The sequence below is a fragment of the Staurois parvus genome, unplaced genomic scaffold (assembly GCF_062004578.1).
Source record: "Staurois parvus isolate SC_StPar_1 unplaced genomic scaffold, SC_StPar_1.0 ptg000548l, whole genome shotgun sequence".
Lineage (NCBI taxonomy): Eukaryota > Metazoa > Chordata > Amphibia > Anura > Ranidae > Staurois > Staurois parvus.
Window position 1 is genome coordinate 5,342,458 of NW_028318344.1, and position 12,483 is coordinate 5,354,940.

Genomic DNA, 12,483 nt, shown 5'->3' on the forward strand with positions numbered 1-12,483 from the left:
TAGCCAGACTGATCTGCGTCCAATTTTGTTGCTAATTTGCTTGGTAAATGTTCAGATTCTACATGAAATCTATGATGATTCAATCTTCATCCCTCAGTGCACAAAGTTCTATTAAACATTACGTTAGGTTCCTACTGTGCTATTTAACCACTTGCCTTCCAGAGGATTTACCCCCCTTCCTGACCAGGCCATTTTTTGCATTACTGCGCTGCGTTACTTTAACTGACAATTGCGTGTTCATGCAACACTGCACCCAAATTAAATTTATGTCCTTTTTTTCCCATGAGTTGAGCTTTCTTTCAGAGGTATTTGATCGCCTGTGCCTTTTTTTTTTGCACTATAAAATAAGACGGACAATTTTGAGAAAAAAAACAATGTTTTTGACTTTTTGCTATTAAACATGTCCAGTAAAAAAATTTTAAAAATCAAATTTCGTCATAAATTTAGGCCAAAATGTATTCTGCTACATGTCTTTGCTAAAAAAAATCCCAATACGTGCAAATTAATTGGTTTACGTGAAAGTTATTGCATTTACAAATGGTGGTATGTATACTGGGATTTTTTAATTTTAATTTTTACTAGTAATGGCGGCAATTAGCGACTTAGAGTGGGACTGCGGTGGCATTCTGACACTGGGGGGAAGTGACTTGGTGTCACTGACATCCCCAGTGACACCAATACAGTGATCAGTGCTAAAAAGCACTGACACTGTACTAATGGCACTGAGCAGGAAGAGGTAACATCTGAATAATAGAAGCAGTTGAACACAGCAGTCTAATCATGGCTAATCATGGCTTCCCTGCTTTTCACAGGTAAATTGCTGCTATCTGCTCTCTCCACTCTAAACTCCAACACCGCATAGACTCCTGTTAATTTCAGATCAAATAGTGTTTATATATATTTTTGTCAGTTCTCACCTCCTGTTGCGTTGCACACTTTTTATGACTGTGGCCTGTGTCTGGTTTGTGTTTGAGAAACATCCCCCCTATTCATGTGATCCTTATCAGTTCCTAATTGGGGCGGAGAAGAGTGCTCATTTGAACATCTCCCTATAAATTTAGATCAGCTCAAGGGGGGTGGTCACAGATCGGGGGGGGGGACATAGTCACAGATGGGGTGCTGTTTTTGATGGAGTGCTAAGAAGCAGTTGAACACAGCAGTTTGACTAAAGCAGGATAACTCAAGCAGCAGGAAGATACAACAACAGCAAGAATCTCTACTGCATGCTGGACAGACTGCAACCAAACACCCTGGGAAACATCTCTTACAAGTCTGAGTCCCACTTCATGTACCTTTTAATATGTCCCCTCCACTCCTCCTTTTCATATTACTATCCTACGTTCCCAAAATCTCACTTCTTTACCACTCTGTTCCACCCCAAAACTTGTACATCTCACCCTCACTGCTGCCATCTCCCTACTACTGCTCTCATCACCTCCTGCTGATACTTAATTCTCCTGCTGACCCAAACACCAGGACTGGAAGACATGTACACCCGTGTACATCCCGCTCCCATCTTACTTTCCTCACCCTTCTTCTTCTCCTAACCTCTGGGGATATCTCCCAAAACCCTGGTCCTCCAGTATCTCACCCCCACACCAGGCATCCTCTTTCTTCCGGGAATAGCCGCAATCCCCTCAATTTAATATGAGTCCCCGTGCTCCCAAAAACCACCCTCCCTTTTTCATGTGCTCTCTGGAATGCCCGTTCTGTCTGTAAAAAGCTCACCTCTGTCCATGACCTTTTTGTCTCCCTCTCCCTTAACCCACTAGCAATTACAGAAACCTGGCTTCAAGCAGCAGATTCTTCTTCTCCTTCAGCACTTTCCTATGGAGGCCTCCTCTGGACCCACTCACCCAGACCCAGTGGTCAGAAAGGTGGTGGAGTTGGTTTGCTTCTATCCCCACTGAGCACCTTTCAAGTCCTCCCTAACCCTCCCTCTCTATCCTTCTCTTCTTTCGTGACTCACTGCATCTGGCTGTTTTCTCCCATTTCTTTAAGGATTGCAGTGATCTATCGACCTCCTGGACCGGTGTCCGGCTTTCTTGATGATTTCTCTGCCTGGCTACCCTACTTTCTCTCCTCTGAACTACCCACTATCATATTTGGAGATTTTAACATCCCTATTAATGTCAACAACCCAGCTACATCCCAACTCTTCAACTTAACCTCATCTTTTGGATTAGCAGAATGTATACAGTCCTCCACTCACTCTGATCGGAATACATTAGACCTTGTTTTCTCCCATCTTTGCACTCCCTACAACTTCACAAACACCCCCTTTCCTCTCTCTGATCACAATCTCATCAGCTTCACAGTGTCCTCGTCTTCAAACACCTACCCCACCAAGCAGCAAACAATTACCTGCAGAAACCTTCACAACTTGAACCCTGCTCCTTTCCACTCTGCAACTGACCAACTCTACGACAGAATCTCTCCCCTGTCCTGCCCTTACCTGGCCACTGCTGTCTACAACAGTTCGCTTTCATCCACATTAGACTCACTTGCTCCTCTAACAACACGAAGCATCAGGCCCCGACCATTACAACCTTGGCAGACTGACAATACTAGAAGGAGTGCGCTGGAGTCGTGCGACATAGTCGTGAGCTGGAGTGATTGTGGCGTAAAACCAAATCTCAACAAGCATTCACCCTATATAAATCTGCTTTCTTAACATACAATTCCCCCCTTCATGCTGCCAAACAAGCCTACTTTGTCACTCTTATTAATACCTTGTCATCCAGTCCTCGTCGTCTCTTCTCTACTTTTAACTCTCCACTTTCTCCACCTCCACCCAGTACCTCACTCACTGCTCACGAGATTGCAAATCATTTCAAAAACAAGATTGACACAATTCGTAGGGGCATCACCACTGCACAGACATCCATCCCACTTAGCATACCTTATACTAAACCTCCCTCAACACTTTCCTCTTTTGACCTTGCTACTACCGAAGAGGTCACTAAGGTTTTCTCAGAAGCTCGTCTCACTACCTGCCCCCTGGATCCTGTCCCCTCACAACTACTACGGTCACCCTCTTCTTCCATCCTATGCTCCCTCACTCACATCTTCAATCTTTCCCTCTCTACTGGTGCCTCCGCCCCCCCCTCTAAAGCATGCACACATCACTCCCATACTTAAAAAGCACTCCCTGGACCCCACCAACCTGAACAACTTAAGACCCATCTCCCTGCTGCCATGTACCTCTAAACTCCTAGAACGCTTAGTCTACAATCGCCTGAGCTCCTACTTCACTGACAACAACCTTCTTGACCCTTTACAGTCTGGCTTTCGCTCACTACACTCCACTGAAACTGCCCTAATAAAACTCATTAATGATCTACTAACAGCTAAAACCAATGGCCACTACTCCGTACTCTTACTACTTGACCTCTCTGCGGCTTTTGATACGGTTGACCATCCCCTCCGCCTCAAAAAACTCCACTCTCTTGGGCTCAGAGACTCTACTCTCTCCTGGTTCTCCTCCTACATATTGCAGCGCTCCTTCAGATTTACCCATAACGCTGCCTCCTCCTCTTTACTCCCTCTTTCTGTAGGGGTCCCTCAAGGTTCTGTCCTTGGACCCCTTCTCTTCTCTTCTCCATCTACACCTCCTCCCTTGGTCACTTGATAAACTCCCATGGCTTTAAGTACCATCTCTATGCTGATGACACACAAATCTATCTTTCTACCCCTCACCTCACCCCTTCAGTCTCCTCTCGCATTACTAAACTACTAAGTGACATATCGGCATGGATGATACTCCAATTCCTCAAACTCAATGTTTCCAAAACTAAGCTCTTAGTATTCCCCCCAGCCCAGGCCCCTCCCCTGACTTCTCCATCAAGATCAATAACACAATCATCAGTCCCTCCCCTCATGCCAGGGTACTAGGTGTAATCCTAGACTCCCATCTGTCCTTTCAGTCCCAAATCCATTCATTGTCCAAATCTTGTAGACTTCACCTCCGCAACATCTCCAAGATATGGCCGTTCCTAACCTCAGAAACCACTAAGCAACTTATTCACTAATCCCTTGTTATATCTCACCTTGACTATTGTAACTCCCTCCTCATTGGCCTACCTAATCGCAAGCTATCCCCTCTTCAGTCTATCATGAATGCTGCTGCCAGACTCATCCACCTTACTAACCGTTCTGTATCTGCCACCCCTCTCTGCCAATCCCTCCACTGGCTTCCCATTGCCCAACGGATACAATTAAAAACATTGACAATAACGTATAAAGCCATTTATAACACTGCCCCAAATTACATCACCGATCTTGTCTCTAAATATCACCCAAACCATACTCTCTGCTCCTCACAAGACCTACTACTCTCTAGCTCCCTTGTCTCCTCCTCCCATGCTCATCTCCAGGACTTCTCCAGAGCTTCCCCTATCCTCTGGAACTCTCTACCCCAATTTATCAGAGTATCGCCTACTCTGCTCACTTTTAGGCGATCTCTGAAAACCTCTCTCTTCAGGGAAGCCTATCCTGCCCTCAGCTAATAATGGAATCTTCTACTCTTCCAACCAGTCCATCCCCCACAGTTACTACCTTTTGTACCACTAGCCCCTCCCTCCTAGATTGTAAGCTCAAAGGAGCAGGGCCCTACTATCCCTCTTGTATTGAACTGTATTGTTGCTGTATTGTCTCTCGTTATATTGTAAAGCAAGGAGCAAACTGTTGGCGCTATATAAATCCTATATAATAATAATCTGGGGTGATCAAAGGGTTAACTGTGTGCTGGGTGTGTTTTACTATGGGGCTATGTCTGTGTGTTTCACTGTAAGCACTCTGCTTTGCATGGCTGTGCTGTGGTAAGGGGCTGGAGGTGGAAGGCTTTCAGGAGGCCTGGTGGGATGGGGCTTGCCTTCGAGCTGGAAGTGGAAAGGAGGAAAACTCAGGGCTCACTGGCCCCCTGAGAGAGGACCACCTGTATGGCAGGAAATGAGCAGCCCAGCTGATAGGCCTGGTAGCAGCAGCCATTTTGCAAGTGGTACAGGAGAGGATCTGAGTGAGTACATCTGCACCCCCTGGGTGAATAGGAGAAGGTAGGAAACCAGATTAGCCCCCTGCTAGTGACTGTTCACCATTTAAAGGAGCAGGAGCCATATCCCCTGCTCAGAAAGAAAGTTTCTAGATTGTTGGGTGAAGATGAGTTCATCTAGGGTCTGGGGTAGTACAACCAGAGCTGCTGGCTAGCACACCAACAGAGACTGTGCCAGAGAAGAGAAGCTGTAAATAATTCAGGAAGTTGTCCTCAGATTTTGGTTCCCTTGGGCATCCTATGCACCCCTATACCCTATCCAAGTTTAAAATAGCAAAACAAATGCTCAAGGACTGATTTCTGTTTACAAACGAAAACTTGTATGGAAAAATGCAAACTGACTGGCTGTGAAGGACTATAGGGGGACGGACCCACATTAATCAGCAATCCCTAAGGGGGTAGTGCTACACTCCTTACCTTATTTCTGTTGACTTGATACAGGAAAGTTGAGTGACCAAGCCCAGGTGATTTTTAATCAGAGAAAGGAGAATATTTTATACCTAATGGAGTGGTTCAAGCTGTAGTGTCTACTTCTGTGGTTTTACCTCTAAAAGGCACTACCCTGTTTCCCCGAAAATAAGACCTAGTGCTATTTTTGGGAATTGCTAAAGTATAAGACCTACCCCGAAAATAAGACCTAGTTGTGATCAGGGCTTTTTTTCAGCTGGAACATGACTGAACACCATTCCACCACTGGCCCTGCGCACATCCATATCTACTGTTATAAACACAGAAGCACGGCTGAAGTGACAGCACCATCCGCTCCCACAGAACCTCCCTACCTCTGTACTCACCGTGGGACAGGGAAGGAACAGATATCTGGGGGTGCAGTATGCAGTGTGTTTAGGGGTGGGGCATCTCCTCCTGCAGCCTAATGCATGGAACCCGATGCCCCAGGGGTGATCACCGGCCAGTGGGGAAGAGGCGGAGCAGTGAGTAAGTGCGCTTGGTGCACTGTGTGGGAAGATAGAACCCAAAACGGGAGTTACTATAGAGAGGGGCCTGCTGCCTACAGCTGTGTTTTGCAAAGCTAGCTAACCATATGAGGGCAGTAGAGGGGAATGTGCAAAGGTGAGCTGCATTCAAGTGTTGCACAGGTAAATTGAGTCAGGTGAGTTGCAGACAGGGTGCATAGGTGAGCTGCGGCTGGGGGGGTGCAGAGGTGAGCTGAGTTGCAACCCACCTTTGCACCCCCCAGCCACAGCTCAGCTCTGCACCCCCCAGCCACTGCTCACCTCTGCATCCCCCTGTCTGTGGCTCAAATCTGCACCCTGTCTGAAACTCACCTGTCAAGTCTCCCCTGCAACACCTGACTGCAGCTCACAACTGTCATCAGCCGGCCCTCTCCATAGTAACCCTCATCCAGAACTGCCTGCAGCTCACCTCTGCACCCCCTGTCCATACCTGGACATTTAAAAAATAAGACATACCCCGAAAATAAGACCTAGTGTGTTTTTTTGAGCCAAAAAAAATATAAGACACTGTCTTATTTTCGGGAACACACGGTAATGCCCAGTAAAGCACATAGTACAATATATGTACACTGTTATGCTGACTTTACATGTGTATTGTGGAAACAGCTATTAGCAGCCCCAAGTACATTTGGTGTCTGCATTTGCATGAATGGAAAACAATACATAAAACACACAATGAAACTACAGCCAATATCAGCTATAACTGGTATCTGAGGTTATGCTGAAGAGTTTGGGGTACCAAAATACAAGTTCCCAATTGTTGATCACTAAAAACTTGGTAATGACTAGCTAGCACAATGGTGTTTGTTAACCTCCCTGGCAGTATTCCCGAGTGTAGCTTGGGGTAAAGTTTCAGTACCACAAGCGGTAACCCCGAGCTACACTCGGGAATACCATGCGGCGCTTCTCCACGATCCCTCGATCACTTACCTTGTCCTGCGCTCCCGCGATGTCCCTCCTGCAGTGTCCTCAGCAATGTAATCCGGTGGATGCCGGCATCTGTCTTCTGGATTCCGTCCCCTGCGAGCGTCGGGACGTACGGGGGATGGAACGGCGGGAAATTTAAAAAAATGACAAAAAGTGACATTCACTAAAATCACATAGTAAAACATTACTGTATCAAACCATTGCGCATACATTTTGTCCCTAGTGCTTTGTCCTGTGCCCTGCCTGCATTTTTACTGTTCTTTCTGCCTGGAAACTGAGAAACGTCCATGGCGTCCAAAAAGCGTCCCTTTAGGTCAAAATCGGTTTTAGACCAGCTAGAGAACAGCGATAGTAAATCAGAACCACTTGCAGAATTGAGTGATAATGATTCGTGGGGAAATTCATCATCAGACACTGAAAACAATTTTGCGACTTTGCTCAGTGATATGCGAACTTGGCGCTATATTTCAAATTTCAGTGTTTTTGGTTTGAGTATATTATTATTTTTTATGAATAATTTGGGATAATTTTGTATAGTTGTTATTTTCAAATCGATTTGAATTTCAGAAGACAGCTATATTGTTCTATTTTATTCTATTGTATTCTATTTTTTCTACTCTATTCTATTATTTTATTTTCTGTTCTATTCCGTTTTATTTTACTCTATTCTATTTTTCTATTCCATTCTATTCTGCTTTATTCTAAACTATTTGATTCTTTTTTAAATTCTATTCCTTTAGTTTCTATTCTATTCTATTCTATTTTGTTTTATTTTATTTTATATTATTGTATAAAGCAGCCAGAATAGGAATCATCATCTTATTTCACTTTTATAAATTACTGTATTTATTTCAACACCTTTCCATTTCAAATTGAATTTTATTTTCAAATTCAAATTCATTTTCAAATTCAAATTCTAATACTTTGTTTTACTATAATTTATTTTGGATTCGTTGAAATTCATTACTATTGTGATTTGGAAATTCGGATACATTCGACTCTCAAAATAACGAAAATTTTGCCCAGATTTCGATTCATAATGAAACGGATCGCATATGTGTAATATCTACCATTCATGATAAATTAGTGTAATAGTCAGTGGGAAGAATGCTTCTTACAGTTGTGATAATTGGGAAGAATTTTCCCTTACAGATAGCTAAAAAGATTATTGTTCTCAGTTGGAACTTATTCGAGAGGCAGAAACTGGAACCCTTAGCAACCTTTGAAGGAACCCTAGTTGAGAAAACTGATGTAGGGAGGCACAGGCTGTTGTAACAAAAACCTGGAACCCTAAAAGACTATTGATCATAAACAGGTTACTGTGGTATATACCACAGAATATCGTAACTGACAAATCTAACTCCCTAGTTTGTCACATTCAATTTACAAGTATCAGCACTAGCTAGTCTCCAATGTTTAATCACAGCCTAACAAAGCAGACATTACTAAGTCATGCTTTGTTATAAAACTATGCCTTCAGATGTTCACTACAATAATGCAGGAGATGCAAAGGGACTGCATTTAGCATTGTAGAATAAAAAACAAATCAAACCAAAGCTCAAGATGTTTGATTATAAAAAGAGTAAAGTAGCAGTAACCAGTATATGAGTACCAAAAAACAAAAATGCTATTTAATTAATTTTAATAGTCACAGCAAACTCACCCATCCATTCATGTTTCAATGCTTTATTTTTTCTTCTTTTTTTTTTTAAACATTCCCCTAGCATTATTAATCATGTCCATCTTGAGCAAGGGCAGATGATTCATGTAGCATTTACTTCCTAGAATTTTTCTACCCTTAGGTCAGGCAGTATGAAGTGCTTAGCTGAGAAAACCCATCCTCGCCACTTCCAGATGAAAGAAAAAAAAACCCATAAAGACTTTTGGGATGCATGAAATCATTTTGGCCTAGATACAGATACCAGGAAGCAATTGAAGAAATGTAAAAAAAAGTATACTTTCCTATTTATTTACTAAGGATAGCATCATAAGGATTACAAATAGTTAATGTTGTTTTAGAGAGTTTAGTGCCACTTTAATATGGGAACAGATTATAATACTTTTGTACCAGAAAGGGGTATCGTCACATACCTGTTACCTGAAACTCTTCATCGTTAATTGATTCCACCCTTATAAGCATACGACCTCGGCGCTCAGTATGGTCCACCCCACATAAACTTGGCACGCTCTGGACACAGCGTTTGTGTACATTCATCTCACAGCCTGGAATGAAGCAATAATAACCACACTGAATTGAAGCATTTAACAAAAAAAAGAATGAGTTTTACTGGGTCATTTGAATAATCTTTCAGCACGTAAGCTCAGACTGGATCCAATGACATATCGAAACTGTGTAATTATTCTTTTGTTCAAGTTAATTTATTTATTTTTAACTAAATCCATCAAGTATGCTGTATTATTATTAGTATTATTATAACAGCAAAGCTACTAGCTTCACAATATAATAAAATAAGGTTGATCTCAGCATCCACATTCACCTTGCAAAAAACAGAGATCTGTGTTCAAATATTGTTTGTATTTCTTGGCAGATTAAGGTCCTATTCCCACCAGCAGGCAAGCATTATGCTCTGTATAATATACACCAACTACTGTGCAATGTGTAGGGGCATGCGTGGTTAAAGTGCATCACGCTATTTACTTTTTTTTTTCCATTTTTTTTATTTATTAAAGTGTCACAACATGACAATTCATTCAGCTCTGTGCACCGCAGCACACCTGGATGAGCTGCAATGCATCACAACTTAGGGCTCATGTACACTGCATCTGATAAACTGATGTTCAGGAGCTTTTTTGCATTTTTTTTCAGCAGCCCCTGAACTCTCCCTAATTTTTTCCTATGTGTCCATGTACACTATGTCGTTTACAGTCGTTTACAGGCAGTTGAGTTTACAATTTTTTTTTTGAACGCACCAAGCTTGCGTTCAGGAGTAGATTTTACCAGCGCTTCAAACGCCAAATGCTTGTAAACGCGTGTAAAAGCGGTTAATTGTGTTTATAAGTGTTTGCGTCTAGAAGTGTTTTTTAACTGTTCTATGTCCAGATGCTGTCCAGAGCCTTTTTTCATCATCAGAAATGCAAAGCGTTTTCCAGATACTCAAATGGACCCGGTACACCATTGCAGTCAGTTTCACGTTTCGCGTGAAAGAAAAAATGGTAGAACGTGCTGCATTATGCTCATGATGGGATCCATAGTGAATACAACCAGAAAAGACAGCTAATCTCAACACATACTGCTCTCTCTGCTTCTGTTCTCTCAATTTCTCTCAAAATGTCTGAAATCGTTAATTTTTGACTGTTTTTCAGTGCATTCTGGGCATTTGGGAAGGTCTCCTGAGGTTATCTTTTAAAAACGCTTCTAAACGCAAACGCACATAAACGCGCATAAATGCGGTATGCAAACATGGCTATACTAACATTTGTTTAACCTACATTTTCCAGGAGTCAGTTTCCATTGTTCAGAAGAGTTTTCCAAACGCCCCGTGTACATGAGTCCTTGTTGCGGAAAAGTGAAACCTACTTTTTTCAGAACACAGCAATGCAGCGTGTTGGTGTGAACTCAGGCATCAGAACATAAAGCAAATTGTCTTGCCTATGTATTGGGACTGCATTGGGCAACAAGGCTGTTGTAAGGGGCGGACTGACAACTCATGGGGCCCCTGGACAATAGGGGATCATGGGGTCCCTGTGTCCTTGCCCAAACTCAAAAAAGTCTATGAAAAAGGTACCAGGGGCATCTCATGGGGCCCCCTACTGACCCCAGGCCCTCAGGCAGTGCCCGAGGTTCCAAATGGTCAGTCTGCCCCTGGCTGTTGTGAAGAAGCCTAAAAGCATATGTCAAGGCAAAATTAAAAAAAGAAAAAATACATATGCAATAAAACTTTGCAATATGCTGTGTTCATCTTAAGATATTGGCACAAATTGAGTTGTAGTCCCTAGTATTAGTACCAAGAACTGGGAGGTTAAGACAACACAGAGTTGTGTTAGACTTGACAAAGTTTGCAAAGGACCTCTGAATTTCTGAAACACCCAATGGCTTTTTTGCACGTATCAACACAAATAACAAATATAATACCGGTACGTTAAATTTTAAATAATATATATCTTTTTTTTTTTAAATATATTGAATACGGCCAAAATTGTAGTATTTCAAATATATGTCAATATATTTGTCAGGAATATTTTTAAAATATATTTCAAATATATTTTTCTTCCATGCGGGCCAGTACAAATAGGGGATTGAGTCTCCACAGTGGGGATACAGACAGTATCTAACCTTTCCAAACCATATAAAATTCAGAACAAGGTTTGCCTAGAAATATACCTTACATGTTTTAAAATAGGTCTGTAACTGTTATGAACATTGAATTTACATGAACCACATTTTATACAGCTAAGCAAACACTCAATATCTCATGTTTTCCATACAAGCAAATTACTTACAAGCACATTTCATTCCCTGGTGAACCAGCCCATAAAGAAGAGAACCACAATGATCACAGAAAGTGGGGCTGCTATAGCTGTGAACTTTGAACTTGTGTCGGCTACGTGGATCCTGCAAGCAAAACACAAATAATGTAACGTTAGCAACTTGTTGACTTAGAAGGGTGCCTTGCATATACCCAGCAAAGCAGAGTCAGACAGGTGTCATAAAATACAGAAGTGCTCCCTTTCAAATGTATTTTCAAGGCTCAGAACATCCACAACTGAAATTTTAAATTTTAAATTGGTGATACCAATGGCTTATATCTCACTCACCAGCATTAAATATACATATTTGAGCTTCTGGAGACTAAATCTCTCCCCCTGAATCCTCAGCTTATACCATTTTTTTGGCCCCTCTCAGATATGGTTCCATTCTCACTGTAGGATGTTTTTTATTTTATTTTATGGAATAAAAAATGTAGCTTAGTTCAAGAAAAGGGGTGGGGCTTCCGAACTGTGAACTTCAGGGGTGAGTCCATGGGAATTATAAGAGGCCATTAGGTGCTTCAACCCACATACCAGTCCTGGTGAGCTATAGAGGAAAATGTCAGTCAGGATAAATTTACCAGCAAATTTTAAGTGTATCTAAAGTGTAAACCTTTCTGTTAAGCTTTTGGATGGATTAGTGAAGTGTTTTTATGCCCCCCCCCCCATTTACAAAATTCACCAACTTTATATTTCTGGTTGCCATTATCACTGAACATTTTTGGGAAATTGAAAATGTTACAGTTGTCACCAGATCAAGAGATGAGAGCATATCATCCATTGGGGATACCTGTTCCAGTGAGTTGTCTAGAAAGGGAATTCCACTCCTTTTTTGGAGATTTTCTTTCACTTCCTCTTGTGTTGCTGGTGCAGGAAATCTTCCCAGTGCAGTCTGGGACTTAGTCCGCCCCTAGCAGCCTGAGGCAGGGAGAATTGCTATTGGCTGCTGTCACAACAAAAGTATGGTTCCACCCACAATCATAACAGAGAGCGTGGGGAAAGGCCCCAGGGCAGTTGTGGGCATAACTGCTAGGAGACCAGAAG

General features: G+C 42.3%; 1 protein-coding gene across 2 annotated transcripts in view; it reads right to left on the reverse strand.

Moving 5' to 3' along the window:
* The window catches only part of PRKCG (protein kinase C gamma), a 470,455-nt gene that overhangs the window by 105,685 nt on the left and 352,287 nt on the right, over positions 1-12,483 (reverse strand). For both annotated transcript variants that reach the window (XM_089690977.1, XM_089690976.1), the window contains exons 4-5: positions 11,413-11,524; positions 9,043-9,174 (exon numbers count right to left, since the gene is read on the reverse strand). In XM_089690977.1, the coding sequence (XP_089547103.1) occupies positions 9,043-9,174; positions 11,413-11,524 (244 nt within the window). The remainder of the gene's footprint in view (positions 1-9,042; positions 9,175-11,412; positions 11,525-12,483) is intronic.